Below are 26,081 nucleotides of genomic sequence, written 5' to 3'. Positions count from 1 at the left end.
TAAAGTATCTGCAGTAAAGAAAGCTACCAACCAGAAGTTCCAGACAGTAACTCAGCTTCTAAGGGTAGTGAAGAGGGAGGGAGGTTGGTGTTCACACGACGTGAGGAGAGGGGTCAGTGGGTCAAGTACAGTGAGTTTCATTCAGTTACTTTAGGTTTTGTATTTTTTGTGATTTTTTTTCTCAACCCTAACAAATGGGTCGTCTGAAGGGAAAAGCAAGGGAGAGAACTATGCGTCTGGAGTTAAAATATGGCTCTAGTGACTTCAGGAGTAGAACTTGACTTTAGGAGTACTGATAAGAAAGTGACATTAGGTGTACTACACAGACTGACGATTTAACTCTCTCCATACGAACGGCAAAAGAGACGACATTAACAGCGTTTCACCCCAGTTGCCATCATCAAAATATTGCAAGCAGAAGGCTTTTATACTGAAGAGGTGAATGTTGACAAAGAATACCACAATTTTGATGATGGAAGCTAAAGGTTGGGTCATTCAGACACCCACTGGACATCCGAGGGGTCTGTGTAGAGGAGAAGAGAGGACTGGCCATACTGAGTGAGTTAAAAAATAACTTTACACAGTCCACACTGATAGCCCTTCTCTCTGCCCCACAGCTGACGCGCTGTACTTTGCCGACCAGAAGGTGTACGAGAACCCCTCAGAGTTCCAGACCAACATCCGCTACCTGAAGCCGCGCCAGGAGTTGCTGAACGATGCGTACGCGGTTCAGTCGACGGCCTACGCTCTGCTGTCATACGTGAAGCAGAAGGTGCAGGACAGCAACACCACGTCTCTGATGAGGTGGCTCAACACCATGAGGAACACCATCGGGGGGTTCGCTTCCACGCAGGTTGGGGTGCAGCGTGTGTGTGTGGGGTGGGGTGGGATGGGTGAGTGAGTGTGCGTGTAGGGTGAAGCGCATGTGTGGGGTGGAGCATATGGGGGGTTGTGGGGGGTGGGGTGGGTGTGTAGGGTGGGGTGGGTGTCTGGGTGGGGTGGGTGTGTAGGGTGGGGTGGGTGTCTGGGTGGGGTAGGTGTGTAGGGTGGGGTGGGTGTGTAGGGGTGTGTGGGGTGGGGTGGGTGTCTGGGTGGGGTGGGTGTGTGGGGTGGGGTGGGTGTCTGGGTGGAGTGTGGAGTGGGGTGGAGTGTGGGATGGGGTGTGTGTGTGGGGTGAGGTGGGTGTGTAGGGTGGGGTGGGTGTGTGGGGTGGAGCATGTGTGTTTGGTGGGGTGGATGGGTGGGTGTGTGTGGTGTGTGTGTGTGTGTGTGCATGCATGTATGGTGTGTGTGTGTGTTTTATTGTTTGTGTGCATGCATGCACAAATGCATGGTGTGTGTGTGTGTTCGTCAGTTGGTGTTTGTTCATTCATTTGTTTGAAGTCTATCACTTGCATGATCTGAAACAAGGAGAGGAAAAAAAGAAATCAGTGGGGAGAACATTGCACCCTGTGTACATGTGAATGAATACATTTGTGTGTGTGTACTTGCATGCTGGTGTGAGTTGGTGTGTTTGTGTGTGCATGGTTTTCTGTGTGTGTGCGTGTGTGTGTGTGTGTGCGTGTGTGTGTGTGTGTGTGTGTGTGTGTGTGGTTATTGGATCTTATTACATGACCATACTACTGGAGCTTTCTTTTCTTAGATGATGTCAGCTGATCTTTACAAGGCCCAGTGTGCTGCTTAATGGTTTAGTAAACTTGTTGATTAGTGACGTGATCAGTGTATCTGATGCTCAGCATCATGTGATAACACCTCACACCCATGACTTGAACGCTCCTTTCCAAATCTGCCGTGAGGGGCCATGTCTCGCGTGCACACAGGAAGATGGAACGTACCAATGCAGTAAGGAGTGTGGTGGTGTGTTTCACAGAGATGTTGCTGTCCCTCCATATAGGTAGAAAATATCAGTGGCGCCCAAATCTGGGCGTACATCGCAGAATGACAAAAGCTTACAGTTCTGCCAACAGTGGAGTGAGAGCGAAATGATGAATGATCAGTAGTTTCTCCGCTGCAATGGGAAGTCATGAAGAGCTTAGTCTTGTAAAGGACTAACTTTGACATTAGCAGGCAAGACTGCACGGGCTCTTAGTGCTCAAGCCTTGGGGGCTAGTTGGCCTTTTGGAACCATCCCCAACACCGACTGTCCTAAAACCCTCATGGCGGTGAGAGTGTGGATGTAACTTGGGCCAGACGCTCTCCACTAGGATCAAATTCTAGCCCAGACAGTGAGGACAGCAGATGCCTCCTCTGCTGTTGTGATGGTCAGAGTGTTGACATGACTATCGTACATCAGCGGTTGTTGCATGTTCCATAGTGTGTTGACATGACTATCGTACATCAGCAGTTGTTGCATGTTCCATAGAGTGTTGACATGACTATCGTACATCAGCGGTTGTTGTCATGTTCCATAGTGTGTTGACATGACTATCGTACATCAGCGGTTGTTGCATGTTCCATAGAGTGTTGACATGACTATCGTACATCAGCGGTTGTTGCATGTTCCATAGAGTGTTGACATGACTATCGTACATCAGCGGTTGTTGCATGTTCCATAGAGTGTTGACATGACTATCGTACATCAGCGGTTGTTGCATGTTCCATAGAGTGTTGACATGACTATCGTACATCAGCGGTTGTTGCATGTTCCATGGTCAGTGTTGACATGACTCGTACATCAGCGGTTGTTGCATGTTCCATGGGCGCAGGACACCATCGCAGCCATGGAGGCGCTGTACCAGTTTGACGCTCAGGACAAGAACCGCAACATCTTCAACCTGGACTTCACCATCTGGTCCACGTCCTCCCCCGGCTGGAAGAAGGAGGTGGCCCTGAGGAAGGACTTCTACTCCCGGCTCACCAAGGCTTGTGTGAGTGGGGGTGGGAATCATCAAGATCAGAATTGTATTTATTTGTCATGAAAACCGTAAATGAAAGGTTTATAGACACAACAATAAAGGGTAAAAAGAAACAACGAAAAAATGAACTAAACTAAATGTGTGTGTATGTGTGAGTGTGTGTGTCTGTATGTGCGAGACACTACAATAAAGGGTAAAGAGAATAAAATAAAAACGAGCTAAATTAAATGTGTGTCTGTGTGTGAGAGAGTTCTTGTGTGTATTTGTGTGTGTGTTGATTTTGTGTATGCTGTGGTTAGTTTATTTTAGACATGTGGGAATGGTTAGTTTGATGGCTGTGTGTGTGTGTGTGTGTGTGTGTGTGTGTGTGTGTTTCTGTGCATATATACATGTATGTATATGTGTGTGACACAGATTCCCACTGTGTGGGGCGCCATTCGGTCCAAAGCACAGGGGATTGGCAGAGCTCTCTTACAGGTAAACATACACGTCACGCTTACTGCTACAGCCATCACATCTTGCTTTCTTTCTCCTCCTCCTCATCATTCACATTATCAGCATCATCGCCCTCCTCTGTCATGTCAGTTTGCCAGATTTTTTTCAAATTGTTTGAGTTTTTTGGTTTGTTTGTTATTTATTCATTTATTTCTTTACACATCCACATGTTGTTGTCAGCTTTAAAAATGATTTGATCAAATACTTTGAGGTCAGTCTTTTTGTAAACTTTTTTTCTCTTGAACAGAAATGAATGTATATTACTTTTGATAGCACTGTGTAAACTTTTTTCATTGGCAACAACAGTATATCATTGCCTTTTTGTTGTTGTTGTTGACAATATTTGTTTTGCTGGTAACACTTTTTGTCAGTAATATTTGTATTGCCAGTTAGAAAATTCAGACTTATTCCAAAAAGTGAAGGCTTTTTTTTGGTCAAAGCACTTATGTTGCCATGGGTTCTTCTTCTGTGCCGGAAGTGCTTGCTGCACATTGGACATCGGTTTATTGGTCTCCTGTGAATGACGAGACATTCAATTTGATTTTCCAAATGAAATGTGGAGGAAAGGCAAGACAGGGATATGAACCTGGACCTTCACAAACACTTGTATTGGTGGATAAGTGTCGTGTGTGTGTGTGTGTGTGTGTAAATTATTTTTATTTCTGATTCTATCTAATGATTGATGTGGGTGGTTCTGGGGTCAAGTGTCGTTGCTGACTCTAGCATAACTTATTCCTTTATTGACTTATGCCCTGTCCACTTTATTTTATTTTATTTATTATTGTTACTGTCATTATTTGTTGTTGTTATTTTTAGATATTGTCGTTATGTTGGTTGCAGTGGTACATGGTGTGGCATATTCTTTCTTTCTTTGCTGTATATTTGATTGTCTACATGTAAAAAAAAAAAAAAAAAAAAAAAGAAGAAATATGATAATGATATGTTGATTGATAAAAAAAAATTAAAAAAAAATTAAAGCATCTTAACCATTCTACCACCTCCCTCACCAACAGCTGACGATGACGGTGAGCGTGGAATTTTCTTTCTTTCTGTTTTGCATATCTGATTGTCTGCAGGTAAAAAAAAAAAAGAAAAGTTGATTATAAAAAAAAAAAATCTTTAAAATATTTTTAAGCGTCTTAACCATTCTCCTACCTCCTTCCCTCCCCGCCAGCTGACGACGACGGTGAACGTGGAGTACCCCTTCCAGCTGAAGCCGACCCAGAAGGTGAACATGGACGACGGGGACGAAAGCGCCCAACGCATCCAGTTCTTCGACCTGCACATCGACAACCTCAAGTGGCATGGCCGCAACTTCTCCGTCATGGAGATGTGGCCCTGTGTCTCGTGAGTGGGGGGGGGGGGGAAGTCGGATGATGAGTGGATTTCCTAGTTAAGTTTAACTCTTTCACTGCCACTTTTGTTGACATCAAGGGTCATGTTGATGAGACCATTTTTCACGTTGTAACAAAGCTTGACAGCTGCAGCCAGTTCCCTGCCAACAGAACAATGACAAACCTCTGCCCCCTGACGGAGTTTGAAGTGAACAAGTCCGTTGTGTTGTTTTGACTTGAACCGAAGCCTGTGACTGAGAGTATAGTGTCTAAAATATTTGGCACTGGGGAGTGTTTTTCACACAGAAACATGGTGGTGAAAGAGTTCTCTTCTCTTCTTCTTCTTCTGCGTTCGTGGGCTGCAACTCCCACGTTCACTCGTATGCACACGAGTGGGCTTTTACGTGTATGACCGTTTTTACCCCGCCATGTAGGCAGCCATACTCCGTTTTCGGGGGTGGTGAAAGAGTTAAAAAGTCTCTCAACACACACCTCTTCCATTCTGCGTACCATCTTACAGACTGACTGTGCTTCTTGAACTCCTGCTGACTGTGCACTTGCGTTTGCATTTTTGTGTGTGCAATAGGTACACAAATATATATATGCATGCACTCAAGGCCTGACTAAGCGCGTTGGGCTATGCTGCTGGTCGGGCATCTGCCTTGCAGTTGTGGTGTAGCGTATATGGCTTTGTCTGAACACGGTGACGCCTCCATGAGAAACTGTAACTGTGTGCACATGTTTGTTTGTGTGTAGTATGTTGTACTTGAACACATGTTCTTTCTTTGATTTAATGTCTTTTTCACTTTAAGTAATATTAGACGTGTCATGTTTGTGTATGTGTGTTTGTGTGTGGGAGGTATGGGTGAGATGAGGGTGATGGATTAGATTTATTTATGTGTGTAACTTTTATTGTGAACACCATCAGTCTGGGAGGTGCGAACAGCTGCCCACATTATCATAACTGTTGACAGTGACAATATATTGTCCTGATATTGTGCATACTCCCCATATAATGGGCTCTAAGAGCCTCACATGAGACAGTGCATACACAATAGTGCATTGTACCACACAAGAACACATGAGACAATACATACACAATAGTGCATTGTACCACACAAGAACACTTGAGGACATGGAAGTGGAAAAACTAAATCTGTATACATATATACAGTACTACAAATTGTAGGTATGAATAATCACAGGAAACGGCACAAACTACACCCTACACACACACAGAGCACAAAATACACCCTACACACACAGAACACAAAATACACCCTACACACACACACACACACACACACACACACACAGAGCAAACACCGACCTACAAGCCCACGCACCACAGGAATACATCAACAGGGGTGGGACACACTACTGTTTTCTTCTTCTTCTTCTTTCTCGTTTGCCTCCCGTTAAATGAGCATCCTGGTGTCCTCGATGAAGGCTGCCTGTCCGTCGCAGCTCCTCCAGGGTGCCGTACAGCTTGGCTTCCACTGCTGTCGGTGTTGGCCGGTACTTCCTCCTGGATGCTGCATGCGTCCTATAGGACACACTACTATTAGTGTTTGGTTTGGGGTTCCAGGTGGCTGTACACCGATCGAGGGCTGACGACGGGTCTGTCTGTTCTGGAGATCGATCTGCCCACAGGATACATCGTCATGAACGACACGCTGCGGGACTACGTGCGCTCAGGAGTGGTTCCCAGTCTGAGGCGGGCAGAGTTCTACGGGCGTAAAGTGGTCTTCTACTTCAGCTATGTGAGTGATGGTTCTGGTTCAGTTGTGTGAGTGATGGTTCTGGTTCAGTTGTGTGAGTGATGCTTCTGGTTCAGTTGTGTGAGTGATGGTTCTGGTTCAGTTGTGTGAGTGATGGTTCTAGTTCAGCTATGTGAGTGGTGGTTCTAGTTCAGCTATGTGAAAGATGGTTCTAGTTTTAGCTGTGAGTCTTGGTTCTGGTTCAGTTGTGTGAGTGATGGTTCTGGTTCAGTTATGTGAGTGATGGTTCTAGTTCAGCTATGTGGGTGGTGGTTCTAGTTCAGCTATGTCAGTGATGGTTCTAGTTCAGCTATGTGAGTGGTGGTTCTGCTTCAGCTACGTGAGTGATGGTTCTTGTTCAGCTATGTCAGTGATGGTTCTAGTTCAGCTATGTGAGTGGTGGTCCTACTTCAGCTACGTGAGTGATGGTTCTAGTTCAGCTATGTGAGTGATGGTTCTAGTTCAGCGATGTGAGTGAGGGTCCTACATCAGCTATGTGAGTGATGGTTCTTGTTCAGCTATGTCAGTGATGGTTCTAGTTCAGCTATGTGAGTGAGGGTCCTACTTCAGCGATGTGAGTGAGGGTCCTTGTTCAGTTATGTGAGTGAGGGTTCTACTTTAAGCTATGTGAGTGAGGGTCCTACTTCAGCTATGTGAGTGAGGGTTCTTGTTCAGTTATGTGAGTGAGGGTCTTACTTTTAGCTATGTGAGTGAGGGTCCTACTTTTAGCTATGTGAGTGAGGGTTCTACTTTTAGTTTTGTGAGTGAGTTATATGAGTGATGAAAGTGAGTTATGTGAGTGAGGGTCCTACTTTTAGCTATGTGAGTGAGTTATGTGAGTGAGGGTCCTACTTTTAGCTATGTGAGTGAGGGTTCTTGTTCAGCTGTGTGAATGATGGTTCTACTTTTAGCAATGTAAGTGATGGTGGTTGGGGAAAGTTCCCAAACTGTGTCATGGTGTGCATGGTGTGTATGTAGCAGTTTGGTTTTTTTTACTTTCTTTCACTCAGTGTGAACTTGTGCATGTGTGCATGCATCCATGCATGCGTGCGTGCGTGCGTGTGTTTGTGTGTGTGTGTGTGTGTGTGTGTATGCATGCAGGGGCACATTTTATTTTTGAGTTTCCAGGTAGCATTGAATATCCATCTCTGGTGTAGTGCTGAGGTTGTGATTAACCCAGGCAGCAATGTTAACTATGAGTGTTTTGGTGTGTTTTATTTTCAGGTTGACTCAGACAGGAATCTGAACCCTGTCAGCACTGCAAGGATCATACATTGTGCAACATTCCCAGCCTAGGAGGCTTTTGATGATGTTTAAAACACAGAATGACAGTTCACGTTTACAGTTAGATGAAAGGTTGAAAAGCTGGTTTGAAGAATTGGGGTTTAAGTATGTGAGCACTGCACAGGTGCAGGCGTGAAGACACTCACAAGGGTGCAGGAGCACTTCAGGCACAGAATGGAATGAGTTCATCACGAGCGCTGTGATGTGTGTTTCAGGTTGACACCAGTGTGACCTGTGTCCATTTCCGTGCAGACCGCTGGTTCCCCTCTGCCAACACCACTATTCAGAACCGCATGAGGGTCTACGACTACTATGAGCCTGGTGGGTGGGGCCTGTGTGTGTGTGTGTGTGTGTGTGTGTGCAATCAGGGATGCGTGTGTTTGGGTGTGCATTTATATTCTTGTGTGTGTGCACGCTAGAATGTGTGTTTAGTGACGGATGCAGAATATAGCGAAGAGGTGGTGGTTGTGGTCTGTCCTGGGCCTGAACACTGACACCTGTTGCTGCCCAGTCAGCAGGTAGTAGGGGTCTGTTCTTTTGTGGCATGGTTGCTGTTGTATCTTTTGGATTAACTGTGAGACAACAGATCACCTGCTGCAGTCCTGTCCCGTCCCCTTCATGAGGTGCTCAGGAACAGGAACTGGCCCATCCTAGAGGTACTGTCCCGTCCTAGAGGACCTGGCCCATCCTAGAGGACCTGGCCCGTCCTAGAGGTACTAGCCCGTCCTAGAGGTACTGTCCCGTCCTAGAGGACCTGGCCCATCCTAGAGGACCTGGCCCGTCCTAGAGGTACTAGCCCGTCCTAGAGGTACTGGCCCATCCTAGAGGTACTGTCCCGTCCTAGAGGTACTGGCCCATCCTAGAGGTACTAGCCTGTCCTAGAGGACCTGGCCCATCCTAGAGGACCTGGCCCGTCCTAGAGGTACTAGCCCGTCCTAGAGGTACTAGCCCGTCCTAGAGGACCTGGCTCGTCCTAGAGGTACTAGCCCGTCCTAGAGGAACTGGCCCATCCTAACTCCATTGACCAGGGGGCTATGTGGAGGACCTGCAACATACAGCTGCCTTCGTCATGGAGACTGGGGTGTCCATCTGACAAGCAAAAAGATGATGATGTGTGAATGAGTGCATGTGCGTGTGAGAGATGTTGAAGCAAGTGTGGGATGAATGATACCAGATGGAAACTGTCTACAGGGAAGGAGAGAGTGGGTGAGAAGGGGGGTGGGGGGGGGGGTCAAAGAGGGGTGAGAGAGAGGAGGGAGAGAGAGAGAAACGTACACCCGGTGCCTAGTATTTGTGACACATGATCGCGTGGTTTTATAACGTATGTTGTGTGTGTGTGTGTGTGTGAACAGGAATGCACAACACGTCGATGTACACGACCTTCAACCTCTTCCAGACCAACATCTGCTACAGCTGCGGGTCGTACCAGTGCCCGTACTGCCCCAACTTTAACCTGGCCTCTGCCCTCAGGGCGACCTTCACCTTGTTCACTCTGATCGCTGGCGCCCTCCTCCAGAGGTGGATGCTGACATCATGAGGCAGCAAAGCATGCTGGGAAGAGTGTGACGCTGTTTGTGTGCGTGTGTGTGGGCCTGGTATGGAATACGGGGGAGGGAGTAGTTCCTTGTCATGTGGACGGAGTGTTTCCTTATTGTATGGATTTTTGTTATGGCATTTTGGTCTTTTTTTGAATAGTTTCTTTCCTTTGTTATACTTTGTTTTTGTATTAAGACTCCCACTTTGGTGAAGCAGCCCCTGGCAGTAAGTGTTTCAGGATGACAAAAGGAGTCACTGCCACCCATGGGAGGTCCAAGGGAAACCTGTCAGATGATGTCACAGATTAGAAAATGCTGGAGAAAATGTTGATAGGACTGAGTGTAGGTGGATATTTTTGTGTGTTGACTATCGATCCCGACGGACGAAGCACATTGCTGGAAGAGCAGTGTTGCAGGAACTGGAGGAGACTAGTTACAGGGTTTAAACATGGCCTGCTTGTCAGGGACAGACACGGTCCAACTGCCTGCTTGTGTCTGTATGAAGGCAAATAAATCATGGCCTGGTTGTCAGGGACAGACACGGTCCAACTGCCTGCTTGTGTCTGTATGAAGGCAAATAAATCATGGCCTGCTTGTCAGGGACAGACACGGTCCAACTGCCTGCTTGTGTCTGTATGAAGGCAAATAAATCATGGCCTGGTTGTCAGGGACAGACACGGTCCAACTGCGTGCTTCTGTCTGTATGAAGGCAAATAAATCATGGCCTGGTTGTCAGGGACAGACACGGTCCAGCTGTGTGCTTCTGTCTGTATGAAGGCAAATAAATCATGGCCTGGTTGTCAGGGACAGGCACCGTCCAACTGCGTGCTTCTGTCTGTATGAAGGCAAATAAATCATGGCCTGCTTGTCAGGGACAGACACGGTCCAACTGCCTGCTTGTGTCTGTATGAAGGCAAATAAATCATGGCCTGCTTGTCAGGGACAGGCACCGTCCAGCTGTGTGCTTCTGTCTGTATGAAGGCAAATAAATCATGGCCTGGTTGTCAGGGACAGGCACCGTCCAGCTGTGTGCTTCTGTCTGTATGAAGGCAAATAAATCATGGCCTGCTTGTCAGGGACAGGCACCGTCCAGCTGTGTGCTTGTGTCTGTATGAAGGCAAATAAATCATGGCCTGGTTGTCAGGGACAGGCACCGTCCAGCTGTGTGCTTCTGTCTGTATGAAGGCAAATAAATCATGGCCTGGTTGTCAGGGACAGGCACAGTCCAACTGCGTGCTTGTGTCTGTATGAAGGCAAAATTCCAAGAAATTCACATGTAAACTTTGCACTGAAAGAAGGAAAAGTTGTGTCGACATTTTTGTCCTTGTGTCAAGTCATAAGACCAGAATTTCTGACAAACTGCTACAAATTTTTTTTTCACATTAGGGAGATTTTTTTCAACTTTTTGCATCAACCCTTTTGCCACTGTATAAAGTCATAAGACCTGAATTTCTAAAAACTCTGCTGCAAAACTTTTCTTTTGCATGAGAGAGTGAAACTTTCAACTTCACACGTTACCCATTTTGGGGCAGACCCCTTCTTGGCTGAAGCAGTGTTACATGAGATCCCCTTTTGCCAGGTCCATTACTGCTCAGATGTATTTTTTTTGGTTTGTGTTTTTAAGTGCTCATGTGTGTTAGGCTCATATATTTCTTGAAGAGATTTTCTTCAAAACGGAGTTCCTTAATCAAGTTGTTGTGAGCACTCTGCTGCTGCTGGAGCTTCAAAATGTTGTTCACCCAAATTCGATGCTTCCTCTTTTGCTTTCACGTCTCTTCCATGGCAACGGGACTACAGTCAGAAATCTCTCATTTTCGTCACACAGAGTGCTTGCTGTGATTGTACTGGCACCGTGATTTCAGTTAACAAAAATGTGGATCAATTTTGTGTCTGGGTATTTTCGTTTTCTCCGCATAGGCGGATAGTAGTTTGCACAGGACAGGAATGTCAGACCCCTGCCGGAGTCTGCACTAGTTTGGTCACGGTTAAGTATGTGTAATTAAACGGTATTTTTTCTTTGCATGTAAATTTTGGGTGAATTCTTCTCTTGTGAATTTCGCATAATTTAGGAGCGTTGGGTGTGTGTGTGTGTGTGGGAGGGGGGGGGGGGACCTATGCAATTCCACCTTTGCAAAGACATAGGAATTTAGCTTGTGTGGCAGGATTTTTTTTTTGTCGTTTTTTTTTTTTCAGCGCATGCATTTCATCAGTGCTTAAACTCAAGTTTTGATGTGGAAAGAAATTTATGGCAAAACAACATCGTCATGTAATAAGTAAAATGGAAACAGTCTGAGTTGGTGGTTGGATGAAATCACCCACTGGTTGATTTATCAAATTTTATCTTTTTTAAGCTTTTTATTTTGCCGTTTGTCCGTTTGGTGCAAATTGTTGCAGAAAATACTTATGTCCACACACATAGAAGCCATGTATTTGTGCATTGTTAAAGGCATAAGGTATGATACCTGTGTTGGTCCTCACAGGATGTGTACAATAACTGTGTGCCATCTTGGAGGCATGCATTGGCCAGGTATGTTGGTGTTCCTGTTTGTCGTGTCAGGAGTCATTTGCAGGGAGTGACAAGTGCCTTTTGTACAAATACTGGAAATCTTTTTTTCTCTCTCTTTCTCTCTTTAACAATAGGTCCATTACAGTCAATGTTACGATACTATTTATCATTTTGTTGGTGTGAACGTTAGCTTGAGGTAGTCAAAAATTCATCTTTTTTTCAGACAAGAGAACATGCAGTGAATGTCAGATGAATAAACTTGGTGGGGAGGGGAGTATCAGTTGTTCATTACAGTCAGTGTTTCATAACTGTTGTATCATTTTGTTGGAGTAGCCATAAGCTTGAGGTAGAAAAAGTTCAACCTTTAATTCAGACAAGAGAGAATATGTAGATAATGAAAGATGAATGAACTTGGGTGGGACTATGAATTCTGCTGTTGTTTGTCAAAGACATGCAGCCTCATGTCATCCGTTTATTCCAAAATGATATCAAATGGAAGTTTCCAAGTTCAGTCTTTGCAGTCTGTTAAGCTGTGACCATGGAACCTTAATGTTTATTATCTACCAGTACTTGTGCCTTGCATGCTAGAGAAAAAGGTTGGGGTGGAGGTGTGTGTTGGGGGGGGGGGGGGTCAACTGTAAGAGTGAAGCAAGGAGCCCATGCACATCCATAAGTGCCCGTGACAGCAGGACCCAAGGCTACATTGTGGGAGGGACATTTCTGTTGTTCTCTATGGGTAGAATGAGAGTTTCATCTGTAGTGAATCTGTGTTTTTGTATTTCCCATGAAATCTGAGTGTTTTTGTGTGGGTTTGGGCATTATTTTAAGAAATACTGTTTTCATGTCTTTGTCATATGAGAGCATGGCTGTGTGTGCACACACTCTTGTGCCATAAAATTTTTTTTAAGTGATGGATTTTTTTGGGGGGGTTGGGGTTTGATGCACTGAAGGATAACTGACACTTTGCTTTATGTGAGGAATGCTCTGTGTATGTGTGTGTGTGTGGAGAATACATGTTTTTAGTGTGTATATATTTTTTATAACTGGTTCTGTGCTTGAATGCACGTTTATTCCATGCATTTGTTGTACATTGCTGCCTTCCTGTGCACTTTAAAAGCCTGTTTATGACAAACACACACATATATATATATATGCATATGAGCAACTTACCAGGATTTCGTTTTGTTATCAGAGTCCATTGCTGTTCTTCTTGTGACAATGACATGTATTCTTTATATTTTATCAATTTGTCGTTCCTTTTAATCCATTCATTGTCTTATGACCATGATGACATGTATATAATCTAATCAAATTGTTGCTTGCAGCTGATTGCAAAGGGGCCAATAATTTAGTCAGTTTTAGGTCTGTTTTGTAAGATGTTTCTGGGAGGCTTTTTATCATATTGGTTGTCATCTGAAATCTGTTACCTGAAATCAAGCCACTCTTGTAAAATGAACAAATATTGCTATGCATATTGGATCCATGAATATAAAGATCTTCCAAACTGATCACACACACACACACAGAGAAAATCATACATTAACTGTTTTCTTCTTTTTATTTTAACATTGGTAATTTTTTGGTAATATTTTTATTATAAAAAAAAAAAAAGCATTCATTGTATATTTCTGACAGTGTCAATCAACTGAAGAAACAACTATGTACATACAGGAAGAGGTTTCATTAAAAGGAATATAAAAATAAAATCAAAAGTTCAACAAATACAGTCCTGCATACTAAAATATGATATGTATACCCATTTACATTCATAAATATCTAACAATTGCAGATGATCAAAATGGAACATGGAGAAATTCTGATATGCATACCGATATGTACTTTTGTAAATCTCTTTTAAAAAAAACAAAAAAAACAATCAAAATAGCAGAAACAATCTGATATGTAGACAACATATTGTAAATCAGCAGGATTTACACAGGTTTTTATTCACTAAGAATAAAAGTTTTTAAAAATGCCTAACACCAAAAATGACTTAGCCTCTTGAATGAATCGCCTGCTGCATAGAAAACAGCAAGTAGTAATCTCTGTGTGTGTGTGTGTGTATATATATATATTATTTCTCTCCATTCCTCTGCTGTGTTTATTGATCACTGACAATGTATGTATATTATATATACAGACAGAGGGTGGGGGAGCCAAAATTACAATCCCTGTTTTTTTTTTGTTAAGTAATATGATTTGATTTTTCTTGTGAAAGCGGGGAACATGGCTGGCATATCTGAAGGTAAGAAATGATTTGACAACTCGCACATACACAAAAAATAACCACCCTGATATACACTTGCCATTACCTCCTCCACTTTCATGGCCACCTCCTCCCTCTGTCCCTCCACTTCCCGCCTCTTCTTCCACAGTGCTCTAGACTATAGCACCCTGTGTGTGTGTGGTCAGAAGATATTTATTAAGTTAAACCCAACAGGAGTTTAAAAAAAATTTTTTAAGTGTTCCTACCTCTCCTTGCACTGTGTTAGAGTTGACACTGGGGATGATCACTGCCATGGGGGACAGGAGGCAGGGGTCAGTGTTTTCTCTCTTTAACCCTATCATTTTGTTCTCTCTTTAACCCTATCATTTTGTTCTCTCTTTAACCCTATCATTATCATGTTCTGAAACTTACAATCGTGCACAGTGAGCACACACAAAAAAGGTTGAATGTGCATATGTTCGTTTGACATAATCATTACTTGTGTTAACAAGATTGTACATGACATAAGGAGTTTGACTAAACAGTGCACTAACCAGCAACATGAAAACCGCATAGATTTCTTTTTATACAATGCACAACCAGGTTTTTCCAGTGGAATGTTTCAATCATAAGCTGTACATAAAAAGCTCTGTACATATGTGGAAAAAGACTGTACACAAAAAGCAAATCGATGACATGAAATAAAACGTTACAGTCTGACACCTCACAAACCAGTCAAGCCATTGTGAAAAAACACACTTTTTCTGGCACCCTCAATGATGATTCCCCAGCCCTTAACCCTTTCAATGCCAACCCTATTTCATGCTCAGTGACGACTATTTACCAAGATGTTTTGGTCACTGAAGGTAATGAGACAAAAATTCTAACATGCAACCTACTGAAAGAAAAAGATATATAACCTGTAGTTTTATGAAAGGAAAATGAACACACTATCCAATTATAATTTCACATGAGTTAATGATTTTGCGACAGGAAAATTCCAACACGGACATATTTCCGCCATAGGGCTTTTTTAAAAAATTTTTTTAAACACACTAGAGGGAGATAGACAATCCCATTCTGGAGTACTTAGTAGACCTAAGATATCCGGTTGCATTTGTACTAAATCACCATCAGCTGGATTATTTATTTATTTATTTTATTTATTTTTTTAGACATTTGTCAAGGTTTGTGTTTTGGTTTTCAGTTTCAGTAGCTCAAGGAGGCGTCACTGCGTTCGGACAAATCCATATACGCTACACCACATCTGCCAAGCAGATGCCTGACAAACATATTGAAATGGCTACAAGCAGATTCAAATATTCCCAGTGAAGCAGAAGTGCTTAGCTGGGGGCAATTCACATCTTTTCCTGCCACATTTCTGTCTGCAACCAACCTCTCACATGTTGTTCTTCCTCTTTTTCAAAGAGTGCATGTGCTACAGCTGAACTCGTTTCATTTATTTTAAGTCATATTTACGTATTATGAAAACAGAAACACTCACACAAAACAGACAGCACACTCGATGAAAAGTTCATTCAACTGACCAACAAACCAAGTCACTTGATCCCAAACCATCTTTTTTCTGCTGGCTTTTGTTACAACACTGAACTATGTCCAGCATCCACACTGTCTCCTCCCCACCTCTCTCTGCAAGGTTGGCTGAAAGCTTTTGAAGCATTCAAGTGACAGCAAAGCACTACTATTGCCCAGTGTGACACTGGCACTGATGTTACAAGGCCGTGCGGTTATGTTGAGAGTGAAGGCAGCCACAGAACTGTTCTCTCAGTGTGACACTGATGTTACAATGCCGTGCGGTTATGCTGAGAGTGAAGGCAGCCACAGAACTGTTCTCTCTGTGTGACACTGATGTTACAATGCCATGCGGTTATGCTGAGTGAAGGCAGCCACAGAACTGTTCTCTCAGTGTGACACTGGCACTGATGTTACAATGCCATGCGGTTATGCTGAGAGTGAAGGCAGCCACAGAACTGTTTTCTCAGTGCGTGCTGGCAGTTCTAGAGCTGTAGAAAACAACTTGTGATGGGACCAAATGATTCACTTTGCCAGGCCATCACATACTGCTGTCTTTCAGACACGCTGCAAGCGACATCTTCAACACCTATGTACACTATATACACGGTCCTACTTGACCGCAAAGGCCAACGTTTTGTGCATGCACACCCATACTGTAAAATGTTCTGTTGCAAGAACCTTGACATTTATCTTATCCTTCTCACAATGTGAGCACATGCACACCCAAACAGTAAAAAAAAAAAAAAAAAAAGTTGCAAAAATCTTGACGAATTATCTTTTTCATAACACTGTCACCCATCAGTCATACAGTTTCTGCCCACCTGATATCACGAACAGTTTTAGCTTGACAAGACGAAATAGTATTTGACATCACTTGCAGTGAAAAGACAAAACAAGCCTACTGTGTGCTGCTTATGCGTATGTTAGTCTCTGTACATCTATACCTCGGTGTCTTAGGATACAGTCCTACAATGTTTTCAGTATCGGATGTCTGCTTTCACATTTCACTCACAAGAAAAGAGTTTTCCACAGAGTCTGTTGTTGCCAGTGCCTCTGGTGAGTGAGTGTTTTGGAGTTAGAAAGGAAACATCAGATTAGCTTCCATGACAATAATTTTTGTGTGTTCTACAGCAACAAAAGCCACTAACTACAATAAAGAGAAGAAACACTCTTCACTTACAAGGTACACAAGTTGTAAATGGCGAGATATACTTCTCAACTGCTGTTGAATCATTTTCACTCCAAGTCTCATCATTCTATCATTTTGAGCCACAAAGAAACTGCTTTAACAAGGACTCGCCCTGCTGAACAACAAAACCTTCACAACACCAAGACCCCAGCACTGAACAACTTGAACTTACAGACAACAGCCAATATGTCATAAAATCCCACTCAACACGACCCAAGAGCAGAGTACCCACCTCCTACACACCATCCCACGAAGTCTGGCCGCTAGTTCTTCAGCAGCAGCTTCAAACCAAACTTATTGTCCTGGACGATAAATTAAACATGTCCTGGCATCAAGGTTCCTGCCCCCAATGTCCGGACTCTACATCAAGCAGCACTGTTGTCACTGGCAGATCTAACACTCGGTCCACACCATGTGTTCTTTATTTCTAAATACCCCCCTGACACAACCAAACACCATCTTCACAGGCATAACTGGTTGTCTTGTCCTATTAGATCTGCAGCTGAAACTTTGCTTCTAATTGTAATTGTAAAGACACAGCTTGACCATCCGTACACCCTCAAAAATCCCCTGTTCTAATTTGCAATCTAACTGTGAAAAGAAGTTTCGTAATGTTTTTATATTGTGTAAGTCTTGTAAAAGTTAAGCTTGAGAAAAGCACACAGCCACTTGCTCAGTTTCCAGCCTTGCCCACACAACTCCTTGTCTAACGTACTACCTGCCTCTCACCGCTATCACCATGGTGGCAGGTAACATCGTCGTGATCATGACCGCAGCAGGTAACATCGCTGTATGACGACGCCCAGGAGAAGAGTGAGGAGGGTGAAGGTCGCCCTGATGGAACAGAATATGTCTGTTACCAAGTGTTCCAGGGATATAAGGAATAGTGGGGGTGGGGTGGGGTGGGGGGAGCACATAAAAGATACAAACATGAATCTGAAATCATACACAAATACAGTAGGAATTAGGATCCAAACAAAACATTAAAAAAATAATGCCCAACCAATTACTGTTGTTCGAAATTGCTGAATCCCTGTTACGTAGTCCAATAGGAGTGTTTCTATGACACTACCCTCTGATATTTCATTCTGTTTATGTTGTGAATTGCTGTTTCATAGATATTTACGAATGGTTGATTGTATTGTTCTAGTTTACTCTTTCTCTGTATATCCCCCTTTAACTACCATCCCCACCACACTCCCATCTCCCACACACAAACACACACACGACACGTCCAATATCACTCAAAGTGAAAAGATACACATGCACACACATACACAGGGTTGCCAACCCCTGTTAAGTGTTTATAGGAACAAGCAGGAAGTATGGTTGGAATATCTGAATTCTGAAGGAACACACAGACTCCTCGCCACATCAGCAAACTTACATTTTATCTACAAGGTATACTAACACTTCATTCAGTAACGTTCTCTCTTGTTCGGACAAACAAAAGAGCTGATTGGTCCACTCAATGTTGTTTCAATGTAAACATGCACACGATTAGCTGAGTATCATCACGTGTGACCAAGGTTAGTAGTGAATGCCCTGACCTCGTGACTAATAGGTCTAGAGCGTCTGGGTAATGTTATGACAGGAGAGCATGTGACCATGCTATGTGGTCGAAAATGAACTTGTCAGAACAATTTTGGCATAACATCGGAACAAACTGCAATCGAGGGTAACAAAATATGGTGAAAATGTAACAGTTGGCACACACAAACAATCACCACATGCACACACACACACTAACAATCACCACATGCACACACACACACACACTAACAATCACCACATGCATACACACACACACGCACACACTAATAATCACATGCACACACACACTAATAATCACATGCACACACACTAATAATCACATGCACACACACTAACAAGCACATGCACACACACACACATTAAAATCACACACACATTCAGAACATATCAACGTGTGCTCACTTGATGGCGGTAGCCACATTGAAGTAAGGGCAGTAAGGACACTGGTACGATCCACACACATAGCAAATGTTGAGGGTGAACAGGTTGAAGGTTGTATAGAGCGTTGTGTTGTGCATTCCTGCCACAGAAGAAAACACTTAATGAATAATTTTTTCCCTAAGATAAGAACAGACAACTTCCTATGGGCTTTTTCACCCATTTGCTGCACACCCGATGTGCATTTTGTCCACAGATGATTTTTGACCAGTGCGTCAACTTTTGACCACCTACTGGTTCAGTATCCACATTTGTTTCTCCGATACTGAAACCAACAGTTTTTTTTGTTTTTTTTTTGTTTCTCTTATTCTTAAAATAACAGCAAGGGAAAACATTCATATTCGTTTCACCACTAATTCAAAAATTTTTAGCAAGGGAGAATGTTCATATTTGTTTCTCTTGTTCTGAAATTAACAGCATGCAAGTCAAAAGATGTCCAAATACTAAAAAAAAAAAAAAAAAAAGCAGAAAAATCACCTCACAGCTAAAACTGACAATTCTGAACACACACAGACTGCAGTTGTCCTGTGGCTTTCACGGAGTTGACACCAAAACTGAAGAGAAGTTAGTCCACAGTTTCAAGTTTTCAAAACTACGCTACGACAAGAGCAAAACGACAGGGCACGTCACCTGGCTCGTAGTAGTCATAGACCCTCATACGGTGCTGAATGGTGGCATTGGCCACTGGGTACCACCGCGCCGCTCGGAACGTCACACACGTGTAGCTCTCGTCCAACTGTGTCACAAATACACAAAACAAACGCACCAGTCATGCAATGGCAGACAGTTTTCCAAACAAAACATAAAAAAATAATGCCCAACCAACTACTGTTGTTCGAAATTGCTGTGCCAGAGTCTGCACTAGTTGGGTCACGGTTAAGTATGTGTAATTAAAATTGCTGAAACCCTGTTACGTAGTCCAATAGGAGTGTTTCTATGACACTACCCTCTGATATTTCATTCTGTTTATGTTTATGATGTGAACTGCTGTTTCATAGATATTTACGAATGGTTGACTGTATTGTTCTAGTTTACTCTTTCTCTGTATATCCCCCTTTAACTACCATCCCCACCACACTCCCATCTCCCACACACAAACACACACACGACACGTCCAATATCACTCAAAAAGAAAAGACATTAAATCAAAGAAAAACTATTTCTTGAAACAGCTGGGGCAGAGAAGAATGGTCAACTCACGTAGTTGAAGTAGAAGACCACTTTGCGTCCGTAGAACTCGGCCCTCTTGAGGTTGGGGACGAGCTGTGAGCGCACGTAGTCCCTCAACGTGTCGTTCATGACAATGAAGCCTGATGGGATATCGATCTCCAACACCGCCAGGCCACTGGTCAGACTGCGCTCCGTGTAGATCCACCTGTTGTACACACATCAGGTAAAGTGGTGTGTAGATCCACCTGTTGTACACACATCAGGTAAAGTGGTGTGTAGATCCACCTGTTGTACACACATCAGGTAAAGTGGTGTGTAGATCCACCTGTTGTACACACATCAGGTAAAGTGGTGTGTAGACCCACCTGTTGTACACACATCAGGTAAAGTGGTGTGTAGATCCACCTGTTGTACACACATCAGGTAAAGTGGTGTGTAGATCCACCTGTTGTACACACATCAGGTAAAGTGGTGTGTAGATCCACCTGTTGTACACACACCAGGTAAAGTCGTCACAAAAGCAGGTGTGTAGATCCACCTGTTGTAAACACATCAGGTCAGGTCCACACTACAGAAAAGTATGTGTGTTGATCACCTGATGTACACACACACACGTCATGTCAACACATACACTCTGTATTAGGAGACAAAAATCTTAACCATTCTGCCATCTTCCTCCATGTGTGTGTATGTGTGTGTGTGTGCATGCGTGTATGTGCGTGCATGCATACGTGTGTGTGTGTTTATGCGTGCTTGTGTGTGTGCATGTGCGTGCATGCATGCGTGCCCCGACAACACAACACACTACCTGACGCAGGGCTTCATTTCCATGATGGAGAAGTTGCGGCCGTGCCACTGGAGGTCGTCGATCATGAGGTCAAAGAACTGGATGCGATCAGAGTCACGGTCACTGAAGTCCGACAGCTGGGTCGGCTTCATCAGGTGTTTGTACTCCACATTGACCGTCGTCGTCAGCTGACCACACAACACAGGTTCCAACCTTTACCTACAGCGTCTACATCACAACACTTGGCTTACCTACACACACACCACACCACAGGTTCCAACCTTTACCTACAGCGTCTACATCACAACACTTGGCTTACCTACACACACACCACAACACAGGTTCCAACCTTTACCTACAGCGTCTACATCACAACACTTGGCTTACCTACACACACACCACAACACAGGTTCCAACCTTTACCTACAGCGTCTACATCACAACACTTGGCTTACCTACACACACACCACACCACAGGTTCCAACCTTTACCTACAGCGTCTACATCACAACACTTGGCTTACCTACACACACACCACAACACAGGTTCCAACCTTTACCTACAGCGTCTACATCACAACACTTGGCTTACCTACACACACACCACACCACAGGTTCCAGCCTTTACCTACAGCGTCTACATCAACAATACACGGCTTTCCCACACACCACACCACAGGTTCCAACCTTTACCTACAGCGTCTACATCAACAATACACGGCTTTCCCACACACCACACCACAGGTTCCAACCTTTACCTACAGCGTCTACATCAACAATACACGGCTTTCCCACACACCACACCATAGGTTCAAACCTCTACCTACATCAACAACACATGGTTTTCAATGTCTGACCGAATAGCTGACCATAACTTCTTTGTATGAACACACCCAATTATTGCACACACACACTCACACACACATACCCCCCCCCACACACACACTCACACACACATACCCACACACACACACAACCTGATAAAAGGTAAGCTTTTAAGAATAACCATCTTATACCAGACATACACCTAATGCCAGACCAATGCCATAATCTGACACATCTGTTTCACTATCTGCACCTATGAAAAGCAGAAAGAAAAGGGAAGGACGCGTTCATACAAACAATTCACTGTCATGAACACCAGCAAAGTTAGCAAAACAAGTGGTGTCCTAAGTATGTCAAATCACAACAGGCACCGCTGAACACCACCGAAGTGACTCAGCAGCAGTGTAGGGTCTCCTCTGGTGTGTGGCCTCCTGGCGACCTAACATCGATGGTTCCCTGTGGACTGCTGATGCTGGAAATGTGATGGCTGAACCCGGGTGTGGCTGTGTATGGGGGAATCTAAATGAGCGGTGTGGGAGTAATGCCACTGAAATGGTGCAGATGATGGGGCAGAAAAAAGAAAGAAAAAAAGTTAGCAAAACAAATCCTGCAGATTGCGTTCAACCCTGACACAGACTTGACAACTTGTCACAAGTAACCCACAGTGACAGAAGTCCTGACACTTCTCACCAGTAACCCACAGTGACAGCCTGACTCTTCTCACAAGTAACCCACACTGACAGCCTGACACTTCTCACAAGTAACCCACAGTGACTGAAGTCCTGACTCTTCTCACAAGTAACCCACAGTGACAGAAGTCCTGACTCTTCTCACAAGTAACCCACACTGACAGCCTGACACTTCTCACAAGTAACCCACAGTGACAGAAGTCCTGACTCTTCTCACAAGTAATCCACACTGACAGAAGTCCTGACTCTTCTCACAAGTAACCCACAGTGACAGCCTGACTCTTCTCACAAGTAACCCACAGTGACTGAAGTCCTGACTCTTCTCACCAGTAACCCACACTGACAGCCTGACTCTTCTCACAAGTAACCCACAGTGACAGAAGTCCTGACTCTTCTCACAAGTAACCCACAGTGACAGAAGTCCTGACTCTTCTCACAAGTAACCCACACTGACAGAAGTCCTGACTCTTCTCACAAGTAACCCACAGTGACAGAAGTCCTGACTCTTCTCACAAGTAACCCACAGTGACAGAAGTCCTGACTCTTCTCACAAGTAACCCACAGTGACTGAAGTCCTGACTCTTCTCACAAGTAACCCACAGTGACAGAAGTCCTGACTCTTCTCACAAGTAACCCACAGTGACTGAAGTCCTGACTCTTCTCACAAGTAACCCACACTGACAGCCTGACTCTTCTCACAAGTAACCCACAGTGACTGAAGTCCTGACTCTTCTCACCAGTAACCCACACTGACAGAAGTCCTGACTCTTCTCACAAGTAAACCACACTGACAGCCTGACTCTTCTCACAAGTAACCCACAGTGACAGAAGTCCTGACTCTTCTCACAAGTAACCCACAGTGACAGAAGTCCTGACTCTTCTCACAAGTAACCCACAGTGACAGCCTGACTCTTCTCACAAGTAACCCACACTGACAGAAGTCCTGACTCTTCTCACAAGTAACCCACAGTGACAGAAGTCCTGACTCTTCTCACAAGTAACCCACAGTGACAGAAGTCCTGACTCTTCTCACAAGTAACCCACACTGACAGCCTGACTCTTCTCACAAGTAACCCACACTGACAGAAGTCCTGACTCTTCTCACCAGTAACCCACAGACAGAAGTCCTGACTCTTCTCACAAGTAACCCACACTGACAGCCTGACTCTTCTCACAAGTAACCCACAGTGACAGAAGTCCTGACTCTTCTCACAAGTAACCCACAGACAGAAGTCCTGACTCTTCTCACAAGTAACCCACAGTGACAGAAGTCCTGACTCTTCTCACAAGTAACCCACACTGACAGCCTGACTCTTCTCACCAGTAACCCACACTGACAGCCTGACTCTTCTCACAAGTAACCCACAGTGACAGAAGTCCTGACTCTTCTCACAAGTAACCCACAGTGACAGAAGTCCTGACTCTTCTCACAAGTAACCCACAGTGACAGAAGTCCTGACTCTTCTCACAAGTAACCCACAGTGACAGAAGTCCTGACTCTTCTCACAAGTAACCCACACTGACAGAAGTCCTGACTCTTCTCACAAGTAAACCACACTGACAGCCTGACTCTTCTCACAAGTAACCCACAGTGACAGAAGTCCTGACTCTTCTCACAAGTAACCCACAGTGACAGAAGTCCTGACTCTTCTCACAAGTAACCCACAGTGACAGCCTGACTCTTCTCACAAGTAACCCACACTGACAGAAGTCCTGACTCTTCTCACAAGTAACCCACAGTGACAGAAGTCCTGACTCTTCTCACAAGTAACCCACAGTGACAGAAGTCCTGACTCTTCTCACAAGTAACCCACACTGACAGCCTGACTCTTCTCACAAGTAACCCACACTGACAGAAGTCCTGACTCTTCTCACAAGTAACCCACAGACAGAAGTCCTGACTCTTCTCACAAGTAACCCACACTGACAGCCTGACTCTTCTCACAAGTAACCCACAGTGACAGAAGTCCTGACTCTTCTCACAAGTAACCCACAGACAGAAGTCCTGACTCTTCTCACAAGTAACCCACAGTGACAGAAGTCCTGACTCTTCTCACAAGTAACCCACAGACAGAAGTCCTGACTCTTCTCACAAGTAACCCACAGTGACTGAAGTCCTGACTCTTCTCACAAGTAACCCACAGTGACAGAAGTCCTGACTCTTCTCACAAGTAACCCACAGTGACTGAAGTCCTGACTCTTCTCACCAGTAACCCACACTGACAGCCTGACTCTTCTCACAAGTAACCCACACTGACAGAAGTCCTGACTCTTCTCACAAGTAACCCACAGTGACAGAAGTCCTGACTCTTCTCACAAGTAACCCACACTGACAGAAGTCCTGACTCTTCTCACAAGTAACCCACACTGACAGCCTGACTCTTCTCACAAGTAACCCACACTGACAGCCTGACTCTTCTCACAAGTAACCCACACTGACAGAAGTCCTGACTCTTCTCACAAGTAACCCACAGTGACTGAAGTCCTGACTCTTCTCACAAGTAACCCACACTGACAGCCTGACTCTTCTCACAAGTAACCCACAGTGACAGAAGTGCTGACTCTTCTCACAAGTAACCCACAGTGACAGAAGTCCTGACTCTTCTCACAAGTAACCCACAGTGACAGCCTGACTCTTCTCACAAGTAACCCACAGTGACAGAAGTCCTGACTCTTCTCACAAGTAACCCACAGTGACAGAAGTCCTGACTCTTCTCACAAGTAACCCACACTGACAGCCTGACTCTTCTCACAAGTAACCCACAGTGACAGAAGTGCTGACTCTTCTCACAAGTAACCCACAGTGACAGCCTGACTCTTCTCACCAGTAACCCACACTGACAGAAGTCCTGACTCTTCTCACCAGTAACCCACAGTGACAGAAGTCCTGACTCTTCTCACAAGTAACCCACACTGACAGCCTGACTCTTCTCACAAGTAACCCACAGTGACAGAAGTCCTGACTCTTCTCACCAGTAACCCACACTGACAGAAGTCCTGACTCTTCTCACCAGTAACCCACAGTGACTGAAGTCCTGACTCTTCTCACCAGTAACCCACAGTGACAGAAGTCCTGACTCTTCTCACAAGTAACCCACACTGACAGAAGTCCTGACTCTTCTCACAAGTAACCCACACTGACAGCCTGACTCTTCTCACAAGTAACCCACACTGACAGAAGTCCTGACTCTTCTCACAAGTAACCCACACTGACAGCCTGACTCTTCTCACAAGTAACCCACACTGACAGAAGTCCTGACTCTTCTCACAAGTAACCCACACTGACAGAAGTGCCTGACTCCTCATGCCCAGGGGAAGTGAGTGAAAAGAAAGTTTCAGTTTCTCTATGAGGCATAACTGCATTCGGACAAATCCATATATGCTACACAACAACAAGCTGGGCAGATTCCTGACCAGCAGCATAACCAACACGCTTGTTCAGGTCTGGAGTACATGATATACATTTGTGTACCTATCACAGTGGATTTTTCAACACTTTCATTGCCATGGGTTCTTTTCCAGTGCACAAAGTGCTTGCTACACGCATCAGTTTATCACCTCATCCAAAAGACTAGACCCTCAGTTTGATTTTCTAGTCAAACTTGGGAGAGGAAGGTGCGAGCGGGAGTCGAACCCACACCCTCTCTTTCATGGCAGCTGAGTGTCTTAACTCTCTCCATACGAACGGCGAAAGAGACGACGTTAACAGCGTTTCACCCCAATTACCATCATCAAAATAGTGCAAGCAGAAAGGCTCTTATACTGAAGAGGTGAATGTTGACAAAGAATACCACAATTCTGACGGAAGCTAAAGGTTGGGTCATTCAGACACCCACTGGACATCCGAGGGGTCTGTAGAGGAGAAGAGAGAACTGGCCGTACTGAGTGAGTTAACCATTCTGCCACAGGACCAGTGCAG

At 44.4% G+C, this 26,081-nt stretch overlaps 2 protein-coding genes across 2 annotated transcripts in view; one reads left to right on the top strand and one right to left on the bottom strand.

Annotated features, from left to right (window-relative positions):
* The window catches only part of LOC143300334 (CD109 antigen-like), a 71,316-nt gene extending 57,959 nt beyond the window's left edge, over positions 1–13,357 (top strand). Inside the window, exons 30-36 of the mRNA XM_076613934.1 lie at positions 618–853; positions 2,706–2,867; positions 3,270–3,332; positions 4,525–4,697; positions 6,273–6,447; positions 7,944–8,049; positions 9,081–13,357. Coding sequence (XP_076470049.1) covers positions 618–853; positions 2,706–2,867; positions 3,270–3,332; positions 4,525–4,697; positions 6,273–6,447; positions 7,944–8,049; positions 9,081–9,265 — 1,100 coding nt within the window. The 3' untranslated portion in view covers positions 9,266–13,357. The remainder of the gene's footprint in view (positions 1–617; positions 854–2,705; positions 2,868–3,269; positions 3,333–4,524; positions 4,698–6,272; positions 6,448–7,943; positions 8,050–9,080) is intronic.
* A 2,220-nt stretch (positions 13,358–15,577) lies between these two features.
* Positions 15,578–26,081, bottom strand: part of LOC143300137 (CD109 antigen-like) — a 63,415-nt gene continuing 52,911 nt past the window's right edge. Inside the window, exons 34-38 of the mRNA XM_076613673.1 lie at positions 20,671–20,837; positions 19,893–20,067; positions 19,323–19,428; positions 18,657–18,774; positions 15,578–17,534 (exon numbers count right to left, since the gene is read on the bottom strand). Coding sequence (XP_076469788.1) covers positions 17,465–17,534; positions 18,657–18,774; positions 19,323–19,428; positions 19,893–20,067; positions 20,671–20,837 — 636 coding nt within the window. The 3' untranslated portion in view covers positions 15,578–17,464. The remainder of the gene's footprint in view (positions 17,535–18,656; positions 18,775–19,322; positions 19,429–19,892; positions 20,068–20,670; positions 20,838–26,081) is intronic.

The sequence above is a fragment of the Babylonia areolata genome, chromosome 26 (assembly GCF_041734735.1).
Source record: "Babylonia areolata isolate BAREFJ2019XMU chromosome 26, ASM4173473v1, whole genome shotgun sequence".
Lineage (NCBI taxonomy): Eukaryota > Metazoa > Mollusca > Gastropoda > Neogastropoda > Buccinidae > Babylonia > Babylonia areolata.
The sequence above is the reverse complement of the archived record's forward strand: the minus strand, read 5'-3'. Positions and strand labels throughout refer to the sequence as shown.